Here is a 19,059-nt window from a genome sequence, read left to right as displayed (position 1 = left end):
TAAGGTTCTTGTGAGAAGGGTGTTGATGAGATCGTGTGTTATAAGGAATCAAATACCCTGTGCCTTATATTAAAAATATATTACAAGTCACCTCGGAGGATCATGACCTTGTAAATGAACTCGGCTAAAGGTCACAGAACTCCTTGGTATCTTGCAATGTCCTCATAATGTACTATAGGAGGTACTTTTCACATCTATTACTATATTTTAAGGCAACAATTCTTTCATTTTCTCTACCCCCACAAGTACAATGGTTTCATGAGTGGGTAAATCTTCATTTATAATGTCCAACTTTCATCTGTCTTTTATCATTGCGAATTGCATATGTTTGTTCTTTTTACATGGGTGAGGGTCACATGTTCATTGAGCTTTCATACTAATAATATTATTATGACTATTAGTACTGCTACGACTACTACAAATGTATCACCTCATTACTGCTACTACCACTGTTATTATTACCACCACTACTTCTACTATGTTTTCGTTTTCTACTGCTACTAGTACTACTACTGCTACTACTACTTATAATAAAAAAATAACAATAATAGTATCAGTTTGGACTGTATTGGTGGTATTGTTATGATTATCATAAATATTACTGACATTCCTATTTAGCACTTGTTACTTCAACCTATTGGCATAGGGCTACTGTACATACCAGGTGCTGGTATTACCTAGCTCAATGGTACTAATTTTAATAGCGACAGAAAGGAAATTGGAATTGCCCAAAAAGATTACTTACCTGTGGCACACATATTTCTGCAGGAGAAGCATTAAATCAATAATATATTTATCATATATTGCCCCATATAAATCAAACCCCAATCCATCATTTTTTAAACAGTCTCATGCTGCGTAGTAATTGCTATATATTTGTTTGTTTCCAGCGTATCCATGGGATGGCTCAAATTTGAAGTCTATGAAATTTGATCTAAAGAAGTTTAAGGAGTTAGATGCCTATGCCGCCCAGGTGAGTGTAACCTAGAGTGCAGCAGAACCTACACCAGCCCACCCAGCCTTCGAGAGGAAAGGATCTAACGTCATGGTTTCTACCCTAGTTCTGCACGCCTTACATGAGCCAGATATGGTGGCATGATATCTGACTGAACTGACACTTGCATAGGGGGCTCACTCAGAGACACCGCCTTCTATGTGTATCTTTTACACAAAATGGTTAGCCTCTCTGAAACACTTGCAAGACATATGGCTGAATCTGCCCTGTCCACATCCATCTAAAAAATGAAACTGCTATCTCTAGAATTCATGCCTTCCCATCTCTGACTAGAATACGACAAACTAAAAGAAACTATAACACACAGCAGACTTCAACAAAACATGCACTTTAGATGTTTCACTCCATGCTGCACATAACTTTGCTGTGAAACACTGTTATTGTAGAATGCTTCTCTTGTGCATGTAAAAACGAAACCTTTACTATAGAGATCTCCTATCCAATCACATATTGAGCCTGTTTGTTTAGGATTTGTTTAGGATGCAGCAATATATATGAAGTGTGCAATTCTTTCTCCCTCTCTCTTTGTGTTCTTGCAAATGCTTCTCAGCTTTAAAAGTGAAATTCTGACTACAGTTAAGTTATGGGTAGATTTGATTATAACACCTCAATGCACATTTAAAAGCCCTGGAAATTGATGTGGAGCGACAGTTACTGTTAAAAACGAAAAATGATGAAAGATTGAGGATTTCACAAACAAAAATCTACAAAACATTTTGTCTAAAAAATGTACTTTAAAGTCCTCTGTAATGCTAATGTCAGACTTTTAATCACAATTCTGAAAATGCCCCTAATGAACGATGGTATTTCTTGTCACTACCAAGTTGGTGTCTGTTGCCTATATCCAGGGTCATAAGACTAGGTGTAGTTGGCAGTTGGTCTTGGTGTATTGCTCTCAGCAAGTGAGACAAAGGGAAGCTGGGTGTTAGCAGGATTGGCCACTTTGAATTAACAAGGGGGAGGAGCTGTCACCTACCATTCTTGCACATCACAAAGGCCCTGTCTGGGCAATCAAAGAAAGGGTGTGGCACTAGTCTATTTTAATCCTAGACAATCTGGGGCCAAGGCAGGGAGGCAGACCATTCTAAGCACCTCTCGGGGTGGAATTGTCTGGAAGCCTTTTCCACTACCAAGAGGGCAACAGATTTAAATATTGAACCTCAGACACCAACTCTTCAGTACACGTGTGGACCTGTGGACTCTGCAAGGAAGAAGAACTACTGTGTAGCTGAAAGGACTGCCACTCTGCTGGACTGCTGCTCTGGAGGACTGTTGCTCTACCTTGCTGAGCTGCTGCCCTCTTTTCTGGGTGAGAAGGACTGGACCTTCAACTCTAGACCCGTGACCACAAAGTGACTCCAAGGCTAGTTGGCTGGCCTCCTAATCAGAAGACATAACAGGTTTTCAAAGACCTTGAACGCAGCACTTGGATCCCGCCATCTGCGAGTCCTACCCTGCCAAGTGGTTCCATCTCCATCCTGGATTCTTGGAAATTGGCCTGAGGATGCTCTGCCAGCCCATCTGTGGACCCAGCAGAACTAACACACTCTCCTCTGCTGTGCAATGCTACCCCGAAAAGAACTAACACACCACCTTTGCTGCTTCATATCGCCCTTGCAGCCTTCAACCTCACCTCAACTCTTGCACCGGGATGCAACCCCAATGCAGGCGCTTGCTTTGCAAGCCTCTTGTGGACGGCAACCTCGGTGACGATGCAGGACTCACATTGCAAGCCCTACAGCTTCCCATAACCAGGCAGTGGAAGATGCATCCTTGACGCAGGACTTTGCATTGCAAGCCCCACCTTCCATCAACTTGCATTCTTGATGGTGATGCAGGACACCGTATCTCAGCCTCACATCTCATCTGAATTGATGTTGCACAACGCATCTCTGACCAGGGCCTAACATCGCCTCAGCTGCACAACCAGAATTTACAGTACTCTTCTTCAGCGGGCCTACCTGGGTCCCTGTAGGCAGCCTGCGATCCATTGTGGTCAGCCTGCATTTGTGACTTTGTCCCTGTTTAGTGCAACCAAGTAGCCACAGTTGGCGCTTTGTCCTTTTTGTCACTACTTTCACATAAAGCTTCAAAATTGCTTATCTTAAGTTCTACTGGTTGGATTGTTGTCATTTGCAATTATATATTAAATTTTACTCTATTTTTTCCAAATTAGTGTGAGATTTTTTTGTGTTGTGTTTCACTTTAGTACTATTTGAAGTGCTGCATAAATACTTTACACATTGCCTCTAAGTTGATCCCGACAGTTTTGTGCCCAGCTACCAGAGGGTCGAACACAGGTTAATTTAGGGGCTGCTTGTGATGATTTCATCCTAACAATGATTTTGGCTTCTACTCAGGAGGGTTTCACCCCCTCAACCAGTAACCCACTTTCTTACAATACACATGATGGATGACACTTGTACTTGTTTTTGATATGCACCATCTTGTAGAGATCCTTCTATATTTTGCGGGTCATAGGTGCAGATTTAGGGTAATGGTTTGGGTTATGAGCTTTCTGCAAACATTTGTTTGTGGTCTGATTAGCATATGTTTGAATTCCCCTGAGGGTAGAAGAGTTGAATACAGGGAGACCAGACCCTGCACCGAGGACCCACTGTCAACAGCTGAGATGGTATCTTGGCACCGTACCTTTTCCTGTTCAGCAGGATAAAGGTCAACTGTTACACCCAGAGGCTACTGGGTTTGGCCTAAGGTGCCGAGCTTTGGGGCCACTGTAACTCCAGGAGTCTGACATTGGTTGAAAACCGATTCATACGTCATTTGTTGTGCTTTCCGATGTTCAAACCCCTTATCCCCCTTAAATTTAATCTGGCGCTAAATGAGATCCATAACGAAATCGCTTTGAAACCACTTTTGTACTGGGTGCACCTCTGGTCATCTGACCATTTGGTATCCTTCCAAGTAGCCGCTCCAGAGTAACTAACTCTCGACGGCGCAATGTAAATTCCTTGGTTTAAATGCGTTAGATATGTATCAAAATGGAGGAGGTGTGGAGAGAACCAAGGAAGTGAAACCACGTATAAAGCAATGCTATTGGGAGATGGTTCTGATGCAGATTTGGTCCAAACAGGGGCAAGGCAGTAGGACAATACAGTTTCTAGACCACAAATGTTCCCCAAAGTTCGAAACTTATATGAACAACGTAAAACCTCCATACATTAAAAGCCTTTTTATTAAATTGAGATTAGGGTCTTTGCCGTTAAAGACGTTTACCACGAGTTGGAGCAAGGACAACAGCAATTTGAGTTCCTGCCATTTTTGCCCCATGCAACCTGAGACCCTTGCACATTTTGTATTTTTTTGCCCTAAATACTTGGTCCCTAGGAAAAAGTGGATTATCCCTTTGTGTAGATTTCTTGGGATAAGAAATTATAAGGCATCTCTTTGCATATTGACAAGTGACACAAGTGATAAGGTAGTCTTTGTAGTCGTGAGGTATCTCCAATGTGCATGGGTGGTGAGATCAAGAGAATACCTCTCTGACTTATTTGCAAATACGCAAAAACACCTGGTCAAATGCAGATTCACACAAGGGACCTAAGCAGAAAGGCTTCAACTGTGTAATCCTATTGAGTGTTTTAATGGGCTTTTATTCAATGTTTATATGTTTACATTAGTATAACTTTTTAGAGTGGGGCAGGGATATTTATTGTATTGTATGGCACTTTTTTTCTATTTGATTTTTAATGCTATTGTGTGAATACATCATATTATTCTTATATGGATGCTTTTATGGCTTCTAGCCGAAATAAAGAATAAAGAATACTGGGTTTGGCCAAAGATTGAACCCAGACATTCCCAGAGTGTAGGAGTATTACGTGCCTTCAGGGATGTCATTAACAATGTAAATGCATGTGTGCTATGTGAGGTCACCAGAAAGGTACGTAGGTGCTCAGACACAAAATCATGTGACTCCTTTGGTGGCCTCCAGGATTTGCAGCTGTAGTGACACTTTGTTGGGTTTGCAATCCAATGGGATGACAAGTGATGAAAAAGGAGATGGTCAGTGCATTCAGGTGGTCTAGGAGATATTATACATTTCAGGTCTTTGCAAAAGACTCTCAGATTGAGATGGTTAGAAAGTAAATAAATCATAAGATAACATACAAAGGGCCTTATTACGACTGTGGCGGCCTACGTTAAGCTGGCGGTAACACCGCCAACAGGCTGGCGGTGTTATTCGAGCTATTATGACCGTGGTGCAATAGCCATGGACATACCGCCGGCCCCTCCACTATACCGCCAGGCTTTCGCCTGGCTGTCATAATGCCAAGGGCAGAGATGCAAGCACCGCTGCCCTGTGGATTATGAGTCCCCAATCGCCAGCCTGGCCACAGAGGTAAACACCGCTATGGAAAGGCTGGCGGTAAGGGGGACTTGGGGTGCCCCTGGGGGTCCCTGCACTGCCCATGCTCTTGGCATGGGCAGTGCAGGGGCCCCCAGGCATAGCCCCATTGCGCATTTCACTGCCCGAATTTCAGGCAGTGAAATGCACGAAGGGTGCTACTGCACGTGCTGCACATCAGCATTGCCGCCGGCTCTATTACGAGCCGGCAGCAATGTTGATGTGACTTTTCCGCTGGGCCAGCGGACGTTAACACGGTTACCATCCACTGGCCCAGCAGAAAAGTCATAATAGGGAGCCAGAAATACCGCCGGCACTGGCGGTAATCTGTCTCCCGCAGCCTCTGCGGTCTTTTTGAAATACCGCTGAGGTTGTAATGAGGGCCAAAGTCACCATCAGGGATGTAGAAATTATCACTGATATTTAATGTATTGACAATTCCTGAGATTAGCAAAATGTATTAACTATCTTCCTAAAAAATATACTTTATTGGAACAATCTGACATTAATGGTTGAATGCAGTAGGTGTTAAGAGAAACAATTTTCAGATATATCGTAATGAGCCAGCATGGCAGAAATTGAATAACATTATTTCACAAAATGCTTGCATCAGCTGCAAAATAATATCAGTGGTTGTTTTATTATGGGCACTTAGTCCTAACATATGTGGCTTGTATAATTATGTTGTTAACTCAAGTTTGTGTGGCCTAATATATACCAATGAAGTAGAAATTAGATATATGCCTGTTTAGTGTGTGTCTTATCAGCAATCACTTAGCCAGATAATTAATTATTAGTAGACTTCTAGACACACCAAAAGAGTGGCCATGCTGCCACATATAATCACCACATAAAATGCAGTGCAAGGATAGTGTGGGCACTTAGCCCCAACATATGGAATCTTAATTGCATGGTCCAATTCACACCACCTAAGCACATAGTAGAGATGTGCCGATATTATGAGTGCCTTAATATTAGGCACTTAGCCAGATATTAAACTAATAGGAGACTTCTAGACACACTAATAGAGTGGGGCTATGTAGTCACATATAATCTCCACATAAAATCCATTGCAATGCTTTTGCAGAAACACATTGGAAGTAATTGAATTATGCAACTGGAATATGCTTGACCATGGATCTAACTATTACATAGCCTGCTTTACTTGTAATGTAATTGGTATGCTAAACATCTTGAACTTATCAGTAGAGGAATATTCATGTATATGCAACCATGCCAGTCATATGTGGTCAAACTGATCTATCTAGTGTATTGACATATGTTAATGAAATAGCCTGTTTTACTTCTTTAAATTAATGTAACTTGTAGGCTAAACACTGTGTAATCACCAAGAGAGGACAATGCTTATGTTACATTGCTAATCATATGTTTTGTAGTACTACAACAAGTGGAAAAATTGATCATCTAGTCGAATGCATTTAAGTGTTTTGTTTTAAAGTTTTATGTTACTATGACCATGAAGACCTACAGGATCCAGAATGCCTCATAAATGGCAGCAGCCTGTGTATATTTTAGAAACTGTTGAGGGACTCACTGATAGTGAGCAAGACTCGTAAGAGTTTAAACTTGGTGGTGGCTGCTGTTCAACAAATAAAAGCAATAAAATTGTCCTGGAGTGAGGTGATCGTCTTATATGAAAAGTGTTTTTTGACTTGCGTATATCTTTGGCCCTATTTGACAGATCATCATGAAAGTTTCCAAAAAACGTGTGCTGGTGATTCTTGTTGAGCATGGAATTTTGGGATGATCCATCAAGCGGAGGCTGAGCAAAAGGGGGGGGGGTCAAAAAAGTGTGTTTCCCATGCTAATTCTCATAGGAGTTTTGAACATGTACAGCCCAAACCGCTGGACGGAATTACACCAAATTTGGCAGAAAGCTAGATTTTGATCCACAAATTTTGCGCTTTGTTATTTGGTGTAAATTTATTAAGTAGTTTTTGAGATTTAAAAGGGGAAATAAATGTAAATATCTAGGGTCACGGATCCTTCGCAATGTTTTCGAGGCAATCGGAATGCTGTGATTGGCTGGCTGCAACCTTACCAGAAAGTTGCAGTCACCATTTTAGGTTATGGGACACAGTGCCCAAGGCTGAAAACAAAAAGAAAAAGTGGTATAAGGGGTCAGGGTGGAGGTACCATGACCACCGAGGTGTGATATAGGGGTCTTTGATGGTCAAATTATGACCTTATTTTTATTTATTTTTATAACTTGCTATATTGCAATATGTCGTGATTCTCAGCTCGGTCCCCCTGTGTAACATCATGACAAATTTGTGAATGTTGGCAAAAATAAAAACATTCACAGACTCATTCATACACTAAATCATTCATTCATAGAAGCACTCAGACACTCGTGCCCACTTACAGACCCACTCAGATACTTATACACACACTTTCAGACCCACTAAGACACTCACAAACCCACTCAGAGACCCCCTCAGACCCTCACATAACCACTTACAGAACTACTCAGACACTCGAGCACCCACTCACAGTTCCACTCAGATAGTGATGGACCCACTCACAGACCCACTAGACACGGGCACAACCACTCACAGACCCACTCAGACCATCACACATCCACTCACAGAACCACTCAAACCCTCATGCAACCACTCTGAAAACCCAGACAGCCTCTCTCACACCCAGAGACACCAACTCACACCTATTCTCACACCAAGGGAGGTAGACCCTTCTGCCGTGTGTGGTGCAGAATTGGGTGGTTACAGGGTGATGGCCTAAGGCAGTGTGTGGTGGTGGTTGGATTAACATACAGTAATTAAAATTACTTTATGTTGAAAAAAACATAGAAATTCACTGAAAAAATAAAGGTTACAGGGATGTTATAATTAGGAAATAGAATGTTTTAAAAACACAGAAATTCATTTAAAAGACCAAAGGTTACAGGCACTTCATAGTTAGGTTTTGAATTTACCCATACAAATTCAGCAGCAGGCCCTAAGGTAACTTTGACTTGTGCCCTTGTCATGCACTGCTAATACACTGTTAATTACCCCAGATATCACAGCACTCATGACAACTTCTGTTAAGTCATTAAAAATATAAATGAATCAATAGCAGTTAAATATTTAAAGAAAAAACTGTCCTTGGCAGGGGTACAAGTTATAGTTAGATTACGGCGCATTTCATAGTTACTTGAAATAACTCTAATTATAGCTGTTGAATTTCAATGGTTTTGAATGAGTAAATTCAGAACCTAACTGAAACATCCCTGTAACCTTTGGTTTTTAGATGAATTTCTATATTTAAAAAAAAAAAAAATCCTAACTGTGACGTCTTTGCAACCTTTGTTTTTTCAGTGAAAACATATATATATTGGCTAAAGGGCCTGTTTCTCTGGGTGTGAGAATAGTTGTGAGAGGGTGTCTCTGGGTGTGAGAGTGGCTGAGAGAGTGCGTGTCTGGGTATGAGAGTGGGTGTGAGAGGCTCCATGTGTGTGTGAGAGTTGGTGTGAGAGTGTCTGATTGTGCTCCAATAGATGAAAAATGCATTCACCTCCACAAACAATTTCAGAATGTTTTTCAATATGGAATCACAGAGTAAACACACTTGCTTTGTCTTCGCCAACCCCAGGAGTTAGGATCATTTGTCTTTTCCAGAAGTGGAGCTTTAAATAGGGCACCTGTTACGTATATATTTGTAAGTGCTTCTTGTAGAGGTTTAATTTCTGTGAAATGAGCATCATGGCCAGAACAGAAGCTCACCTGCTTGTTTAGTCTACAGTTTGCACAAAATGTCTATCATCTGGAGCACTTTCTACTGGTTAGTAAGTGCTATCTCTTTGGGTAATTGTCCAGTGTGGGGGAGGGGCCGCTGCGCAGTCCCCCTCCCCAGCAGATTTTGACTTCAGGCATCCCATCCCCTAGGGCCTACTACAATTCGATGGGGAGGCCATGCGGCACCACTCCCGGGGCCCGGCCTTAGTATATTTTTTATTTTTTTGTTAGGGGGGGCTGCGCTGCCACCCTACCCCGGACAATTTTGGCCCTGGGGACCCCATCCCCTGGGGCCCAGCCAGCTCTCCTGGGTGGCCACCAGGGCACCAAATCTACAATTGTACTGCGGGGGGAGCCTCAGGCTCCCACAGTCCCAGCCAGCTCTTTGCTTCCTGAGGGACCCGGCACTGCTGTCACAGACAGGTCGCAGCTAATTATGCAGATCCCTGTCTGTGAGAGCAACAGTTTCTTCTGTTTCCCTGCCCGCACGTCTGTGCTGGACCCTCCCATTATAATTAAGTCATTTTGCCCAAGGTCCCTGGGATATTGCCCCATATGCCCCCTCCTTTAGTTTTCACAAGCCCTCAGGACCTGTCCCACCCGGGGGGTTCATTAAAACAAACACGAGAGGCCGCATTTGTTATTTGTTTTTTCATTTTTGCCGTGAATGTGCGACATTGCCACTAATTTGTTCCAAACATGTTTTTTTAAAGTGCTTTTTGCCCTGTCAGTGTCCCTCTGGGACCCCAACACCAGAATTAGGGGTCAGGGGGTCCCTACTGGGGCTTTTTTTCATTTTTTTTTCACTGCTTTTAGGGACTCAGCTGAAACCCAAGTCCCAAAATGTCTGTCAACACTTCCTGGATAAAGTGTTGGCAGCCAGCTCTGCAGATCGCTGCAGAAGCTTCTATTATTCGCCAAGTCCTTGGGAAGGATCCGCTGCCCTATATACAAAAATTTGTATTTCCATTGCTTTCTCTTAAATTTTGAATGGATTTACACCAAATAACAAAAAGTGTAATCTGTGTACTGAAAACTACCTTTCTGCCAAATTTGGTGTAATTCCATCTAGGGGTTTGGGCTGTAGTTGTGTTCAAATCTACTATCGGAATTAACATTGGAATCACACGTTTTTGGACACCCACCCTTTTCCTCGGCCCCCACTTGATGGATTACCCTGAAATATTCTCTGTCGCAATAAGAATCATTGGCACACTTTTTTGGAAAATTTTTGTGAAGATTCGTCAAACGATGCAAAATAAATAGGCATGTTGAAAAGCAGTGATAGCCTTTCTTGGGATCTGTGATCCTCATACAGATAAATCATAATTCTTCCTACTCCCTTTTACAGGTAGATGTGAAGAGCAATGAACCGGACGATCTGGTGAAAATACTGCTTCTGGAAGCTCATACTGACTTAGAAAAAATCCGTGCTGTATGGATATGGATTTGCCATCATATAGGTAGGAAGCAGGACCAAACACTTGGGAACATCTTGAAAAAACTGTAAGGAGACACTTCTGCTCTGTGTCATGAAGCCTGGTTATCTTTTGATGTCACAAGCCAGAAGAGATCTTCGGGATCCTAAAGGCAAACACTTTTGGCTACTGTACTCTGTACAATCATTAATGTGGACTATTGTGCCATGGGCTGTATGTGTGTTTCCCATTATGTGTTTTTCCTCTTTGACACAATAGCTATATAGAAATACAGGGTTCTACCCCATTCACTTTATTTCTCCCTCTGCTAGCTATACAACTTAACTTGTTTGTCATTTTCTGTATTAGGTCAATCCATCTTCTGTGGCCAAATTAATTACATTCTGTGGTTGCATCTTCTTTTAACATTTTTAACTTGGATTTACTTGGTTTAAGCAATTTTCTTGAAATTACCCTTTAAATTTACGGAGATATTCACAGTCAGACAGATGTGAGCTGTGAGGCTAAATGTGGTGGAGTACCCTATCTGCCAAATGAACATTACCCCTTTTGAGAGCCTGGTGTGCCATCATGTTTGCATAGACGGTGTCCCCATTTGCTCTACCCTGGGAAACCCTCTGCCAACAACCTGATGGATCTGTGACCAGTATAGCCCCCTAAGGCTTGGATGAGTCGGAACCTCAGTGGGTTTGAAATCCCCTGTGTCTCCAGGGCGGTGATTATTTATTAAGAAATTCCACCCTCATGGGGCCTAAAGTTTTAGCAGCCCACAGTAGCGGCCTATACTGGCCTTTAAATTGCAGCTCCTTCATATAGGCTATTCCTTTTGTTTTGGGCCTATAATATTAGAGCAGGCCTTAATGGCTGGTACTTTCCAATATTGCACACTACACGGCCATTTAATATAGCACGTTATAATGTTTTCATTTGACATTAATGAGATATCAATATATTGTAACTAAACTATTAATGATTAGATTGTCTTTATTTCTTTTCCGGTTCATCTTTCCATGATATGATAGTGCTTAGAAATAGGAAATCGCCGTATTATTCTTGACTAAAAAGCAAAATAGATTTAAAAAAAGAGTGTCTTATATATGTGGCAACCAGTCAAGGCAGGGTAAATTAACCAATTTCTCCTAATGTTGAGCTGATCAGATGCTACGTTGGTATTAACTGACATTCAGTTTATATGTTTGATTCAGTGAAAGTCAGATTGAGCTCCTAAACACATCACATGGCATAGAGGCTTTGTGCTGAAAGTGCAAGGCTCTCAGCATTTAAAGCCAACTTGACCCCTTGTTAGATTTGACAATGTATAGTGTCAAACTCATAAACTAACTAAAAGTCTCTGTAAAAAAAGCCAAGAACATAGGTACCAACAAACACCCCTTTCATGAACCACAAATATAACAAAACGTTTCTGATACATGGTTATGCTTAACATCCTAACATGTAGATTGAATCCAGGAGCCTAAACTCAAATCCGATGAGGCACATTTTTGGAGTCAATTAGAACCAAAGACAATGGAAGATCTTGATGGCGCTACATTGAATCTACGGACTCAGTTTTAAGTGTTGTTTGATTTTTTGCATCCTGTCCAGATGAAAACACGTGCGGATTTGAGTGGAACAAAGCACAATAAATTACTCAGCATGAAGAGTAATTGTGATAACACAATTTATTTTTGAAAAAAGCTTTTTTAGCCCATTTCTAAGACCCATTTATCAGGGTATAGTTATGTTTTGTGATATGCAAAAACAATGGAAAACAGACAGTTCAGCAATGGGTGAGAGGGGCCTCAGACTTTGTATGAGCTGATGTTGCACTCCCACACAGTGATGGCAATCTAGTGCCTGAATGCAAAAGTAAACTAGTCATTAAAAGTAAGTGAAAACAGATTCACGTGTGTATACCAAGTTTACCCTTGGTAGCTGGCCCAAACAATAAGGCCTACCTCAGGGAAAATGTGCAAAATCCATATATAGAAATACCCAAACATCATTTAGAAATAAATATGTTAAATTCCCAAGCATTAACTGCGAATTATGGCGTATTTTATAATGTGAGCCCTTGAAATTCAACCTGATGTTTAGACAAAAATTGGAAAAAAGGTCAACATAACCCAACTCAACAAATAATGTATGAATTGAGTATGAGGTGTCAATTAGCTTAACAAAACATAGTGGAGGGTACTGAAATATTCATACATTTTATTTATTTGTATTTTGGTTTTAGAATTGTTTTAACATGTTCATTTGTTGGTTACAATGATGTTCGTGGCTTCAATGTTTTATGGCCTTTTAACCAAAATAAACTTATGATGGTGATGAAAATCCCCAAACTAACTTAGTTAACAAAACACCAATTAAATGATAAAAATGATTCAGAAATTGAGAAAAGCTGATGTGAATTTCAAGAAATATAAACAAAGAATTGGGATGCATTGTGTGTCAGAAGCAGTTGTTACAAGGAGAAGTAGCTGGCTGTGAGTTTCATAAATGGTGACCAATGTGATGGGTGGGAGTACTAATTCTTTGGCACCTAAGCCAACTAATCACCCCTGGGACACTCTACATGAAAATTATTGCATTTAAAATCCATTTGTGCTCATTCATACGAAATGTTTCTATTTAAAATGGAGGATTTACAGAACTTGTAGCAATGTTTTTTTGTTTTGTGTTTTGATGGTTCAAACCATTTCAAACTTCCAGGAAAAATACTTTGAGTGCCTGGCCATGGGTTCGAGGGTGGAAGGGCTTTTATCCACATCCTGTCACGAACAGCCACAAGTCTAGTTTCAACTGGTTTTATATGTTTTGTTCCCTGATGTTGCAACTGACTCTGTTCCCGGTGTTGGAAAATGGGTTATTGATAAAGGCAGGTAAGCACCTACACTTAGCAATAGGCCACTAACCTCCACTTAGGTCCAGTTAGGTCTCAAAAAAATTAAACCCAGCTCAACCCTTGGTAGACATATATGTAAAGCATTTAAAAATCACAAAACAGTAAATAAGTGAACGACAAAACACAATACAAATCCAACACTAATTCCTTAAAATAGATTATATCTTTATTCTTAAAATGACACCAAAATGATTAAAATCGGATAAGTGGAACTGGAGATATGAATTTTTAAAGATGTAATGCTTTTTATCGCTTAGAAACGAAAAGCGCCAATCTGGTCGCACCTCGACTGGGGCAAAATCAAAGTTTGAGGCCAACTGCGATGGAGCTCTGCTCGGCTACAGCTCGTGGTAGGCTTCGGTCAAAAGTTGCCTTTGGACTTAGTTGTTTTCTCTAAGGTTTTCTTCAGCGGGATCAAGTCGCCAGTCCAATCTGACCTCCTGGAACTCTTCCTCGGATACACGTCGTGGTAGACCTCGGTGGAGATTTCTACCTTCGGCCACTTCCTGGGAAGTGTTCCAAAAATCAATCCCAGGGAGCAACATTCCTCAAAAATCCATCATTGCGGAAACTGATTTCAGGAGGTTATATCTGGCTGAGCTCACCAACTGGTGTGGCTAAAAATCCTAAACACACCCTTCTCCTGCCCTCTCCTAATCTAATTAGGAGGGCACCTAATTGTCTGGGTTTCCAAGATGTGATGGAGGTGCTGGGTTGCTCCAAATATCCTTCCCTGCCTTTGAAGACCAGTTTGGCAGCCCTCCCTCAGTCTGCTTCCTGACCCTGAGAGAGTAGCCTTTCAGAGTCAAAGACTCATGTGGAAGCAGGAGTCACACACTTCTAAGTTCTTCTTTAGCGAGACATTCATTCCTCCGAGCAGACATCCTTTAAATGCGTTCTTAGTCTGCAGGACCCTAATTTTAAATTATTATGTAGCACTAGCTATAAATCTAACCAAGCTGTGATTGGCTTGTTTCTCTAAATGAACTCCAACACAATTACGGCACATTCTCTGGCCATCCTTTATCGAGAGTGACCTGGTTCCTGGTTCCCATGCCTGAGGTATGGGCAAAAAAGTCCAAAAATGACCTCAGCCTAGGTTTGCAGGGTGGGAAAATATGTTTTGTTCCTGAAGTTTCAACTGACTCTGTTCCCGGGATCTTCCATGCATTTCTTTTCGGAATGATATATTTATATAGCTCACGTTTCTTCTGATAAATCTTAGGGCCATGTTTACTCATTTTTCACACAATGCAGAACAGGAAGCAATGTTGTTGCACTGCGTTGCATGAAAGAGATTGGAGAAATGCTCCATATTTACACAAATATGGAGTATTTCTGCTCTCTCACTGGTCTCTCCTTGCATTGGCACACTGTGTGCTGCCTAGCACCAATGCAGGAACCCTTGCACCGTAGTGCAAAGGTGCCTACATTATAGGCAGGATTGTTTTATGTGCAGGAAGGCAAAACATCTCTTCCTGCACACAAACAATCCTAAAAGGCAATATATTCCTTTTATGCGTGAAGCAGAATGCAGCACACATGGAAAGAGAAAATATCAAGGAGAAATAATGTCTCACTGGGTAAGATGTGGCAACTTGAAGCATTCCCAGGTGTACATATTTTAGGTAATCAGGTACATGGCCTAAAATCCATGGGTTAATCCACAGAATGCCATGCTCCACCCATGGAATGCGTCACAGCTTGAAATGTAACATAAAAACACAGCACAAGCACCTGCATTGTCTTTCATTTCACTAGAAATCTACGCAAGGTGGCACAAATCATCCCTTGCATGGCTTTGTAAATATTACAGTAGCCTTTTGTGTTGTCCTTGTGCAATGTAAGGACAACACAAAGGGTTCACAAATCTGATCCATAATCTTCCTAATCTTATGAGTCTCTAAGTAGTCTCATTTCTGACCCTGAGAGAATAGCCTTTCAGAGTCAAAGACTTATGTGGAAGCAGGAGTCACACGGTTCTTCTTTAAAGAGACAATAATTCCTCCAAGCAGACATCCTTTAAATGCATTCTTAGTCCGCAGGACCCTAATTTCAAATTATAATGTAGCAATACCTATGAATAAATGAACTGCAACAAAATTACGGCACATTCTCTGGCCATCCTTTATCGGGAGTGACCTGGTTCCCATGCCTGAGTTATGGGCAAAAAAGTCCGAAAATGACCTCAGCCTAGGTTTGCAAGGTGGGAAAATATGTTTTGTTTCTGAAGTTGCAACTGACTCTGTTCCCGGGATCTTCCATGCATTTCTTTTCTGAATGATATATTTCTGTAGCTCATGTTTCTTCTGAAAAATCTTAGGGCCATGTTTACTAATTTTTCACACAATGCAGAACAGGAAGCAATGTTGCTACACTGCGTTGCATGAAAGAGATTGGAGAAATGCTCCATATTTACACAAATATGGAGTATTTCTGCTCTCTCACTGTTCTCCCCTTGCATTGGCACACTGTGTGCTGCCTAGCTCCAATGCAGGATGTTTCTATGTGCAGGAAGGGAAGACATCTCTTCCTGCACACAAACAATCCTAAAAGGCAATTTCATCCTTCTATGCGTGATGCAGAATCCAGCACCCATGGAAAGAGAACATATCAAGGAGAAATAAAGTCTCACTGGGGAAGGTGTGGCAGTTTGAAGCATTCCCAGCTGTACTAGCTTTAGGTAATCAGGTACATGCCCCAAAATCCATGGGTGAGTACATGGAAAGGGCAAGATCCAGGATGGAATGCCTCCCAGCTTGGAATTTAACATAACACAGCACAAGCAGCTACATTGTCTTACAGTTCTTCACAAAGATACACAAGATGGCACAAATTATCCTCTGTGTGGCTTTGTAAATATTACAGAAGCCTTTGTGTTGTACTTGCTGGACGCAAGGACAACACAAAGGGTTCATAAATCTGGGCCCTAATCTTCCTAATCTTATGAGTGTCTAAGTAGTCTGCTTTCTGACCCTGAGAGTAGCCTTTCAAAGTCAGAGACTCATGTGGCAGCAGAAGTCACACACTTCTCGGTTCTTCTTTAGACAGACATTAATTCCTCCATGCAGACATCCTTTTAATGCCTTCTTAGTCCGAAGGACGCTAATTTCAAATTATTATGTAGTACTACCTATAAGTCTAACAAAGCAGTGACTGGCATGTTTCTCTAAATGAACTGCAACAAAATTACAGCACATTCTCTGGCCATCCTTTATCAGGCGTTCCTTGGTTCCTGGTTCCCAGGCCTGAGGTATGGGCAAAGAAAACCCAACATTACTTCAGCCTAGCTTTGCAAGATGGGAAAGTAAAGCCCTGTATAAATTCTACTCTCATCCTTGCTATGCCCTTCCCAGATGATGCCTCCCACAGCCATCCTAGGATCAAAGCGAAGAAGAACACGTCTAGGAACCCTTGCTTCTAGAGGCAAATTATCATTTCAATCTACAGGAGTCCTTTAATGTAAAGGCAGCTAGTGTTGACGCTACGATTTGATCCATAGATGTGAAAACTAACATCCGTTTGAGAAGCAAGATGCTTTTTTGTGGGGGCTGTGGTTTCATTTGTGTTGTATTCCTCCGGCCTGGGTCTGCTGATTCCGAAGGCACTGACAGGGTGGCAAGGCTTTGATGAGTAGCAAGCGGTCTTTGAAGGAAGGCTGCTAAACAGGAGGGGGTTTCACGACAGACACGGATTACTGTCAACAGGCCAAAATAATTGTTTATGCAGGATAATATAGCTACACCATAGAAGTAATTATTGCAATATATATTAAAAAACATGCTGGCAAATTTAATTTAATTTCACAGGTAGCTGTGTAACATATTTCAAAATAGTGCAAGGGAGTTGGGAACGTTCATTGTTGTCCCGCTTTAGGGCAGACACCAGTAAGTACTTGTGTTTTTCTTTAGGGTTTTCGTGCCATCCAGACAATGCTCCCGCCCGTGTGATGGTACCTCAGGTCAAACAGTGATGCATTTTGCTTTCTTCTGAGAATTTTATGAAAGATTTACTAAGACGTTTTTAATTCTGCTTTTAAGGAAGAGATGCCGTAACGTTGGGCAGGTGAAAATAGCTCACCAGTTTTTACTGCAGATTTCTGATTGTGATATTGTGCTGCATGTGGGTGTGCTTAAAAACCGCAGTAAAAGAGCATAGGACAATACTTACTTAATCTTTTCCTGTCTCGCTCTTTTTATGACTTTTTTATGTATTTTATCGTCTTGAGCTTCCAATTTAGCTGCTATGTATATTATGTTTTGTGTAATGTTTTATTACTTCTATGGTCACTATTGCTTCCAAATAACGTTGTTTGACTCTGACTATAATTTCGTAGTTCATCATATGGTGCAAAATAGATAACCCTATGTCATTCTTACCTAAGGTGTTAGAAATTAATATACGTTTGACACTGCAGAATGCACCACAGACTATCTATTACCAGACCTATTGACAGCTGACTTAGATAGTGTTGAATTGGCTACTTTTAAGTCCATAAACTGAGCAACATTGCACTTGGATACATAAACCTGTTTTATGTTATTTCATGGCTTGCTTTGCTCAACATGTGAATGTCAAACACTTCTCTATAATTTCACATTGGGTATGAGACTTTAGAGCAGCATGTACATTTGTGCACATTGCTGACTTACACAAAAATAAAGTATGCCAATTAAATACTCTAAACGGGTAACGTATTTTAGGGAAAGGGTTATGCAGTGAGAGATAGCTTGACAGCTTATCACTTCTGGTAGGTCAAAAACATCAGCTACCAGGTATGCAAAAGTTAAAACATCCAGGTCAAACAGGAAGTTAGGTTTTCTTCAGCTTGAGCCTAGCTTCAAGGACTAGTGAAGTACTTCACAAAGAACGTATTATATGTGGAGCCTTTTAAACACATCATGATGTATATTGATGTCAGAGGTCTACTTGGCACTGGAATATAAAAACCTGGAAGTGATGGGAAAAGGGAAAGCGAGTAGGAGAGTAGAACATCTAATTTGAACACCATTAGATTATGAGAACATTGTTTTTAGACTCTATAAACTTGGGTACTGCAATCCAGGGTCCAGATGTTCATTTGCTGACCTAGAATTGGCAAATCCCTGATTCACATACTTAACTCTCCTGCAAGGCCATTATAAATGATGTAGAAACTACACCACTGGCATGGAAGATTAAATGTCATCTGTGAACTGCAGCACTTATTATGCCATTCTCTAATGACGGGGGAACATAGCTTCCGATATACCAGTGTAGCCTGATTGCTGCAGTTTAAACCAATGGACCATCCTATCAAAATAACCATTGGTGAGGGGAGTACCTTTCTTTTACATATTAATAAGTCACCTGCTGTAAACTGTGATAGGCTCCATTTGTCCAATGGAAAAACTAGAGTACAGGTTAAAATACTAATTCTCCAATCTTGCATGCAGGACGAGGTAGAAAAATGTTTTGCCCACTATTTGAAATATTGATTAAAATCCAGTTGAATGATAAAGTTCTATTTTTAATACATAATTTAGGAAAAGTAACTTTTAGAAAGTTACCTTTTCCCTCCTTGAACCTCC

General features: G+C 41.0%; 1 protein-coding gene across 1 annotated transcript in view; it reads left to right on the top strand.

Annotated features, from left to right (window-relative positions):
- The first annotated feature begins 341 nt into the window (after window positions 1-341).
- LOC138265100 (kyphoscoliosis peptidase-like) overlaps window positions 342-19,059 on the top strand; it is a 538,792-nt gene continuing 520,074 nt past the window's right edge. The window contains exons 1-3 of the mRNA XM_069212640.1: window positions 342-345; window positions 891-977; window positions 10,498-10,605. Coding sequence (XP_069068741.1) covers window positions 342-345; window positions 891-977; window positions 10,498-10,605 — 199 coding nt within the window. The remainder of the gene's footprint in view (window positions 346-890; window positions 978-10,497; window positions 10,606-19,059) is intronic.

This window comes from Pleurodeles waltl, chromosome 11 (genome assembly GCF_031143425.1).
Source record: "Pleurodeles waltl isolate 20211129_DDA chromosome 11, aPleWal1.hap1.20221129, whole genome shotgun sequence".
In the NCBI taxonomy this organism is placed as follows: Eukaryota; Metazoa; Chordata; class Amphibia; order Caudata; family Salamandridae; genus Pleurodeles; species Pleurodeles waltl.
The sequence above is the reverse complement of the archived record's forward strand: the minus strand, read 5'-3'. Positions and strand labels throughout refer to the sequence as shown.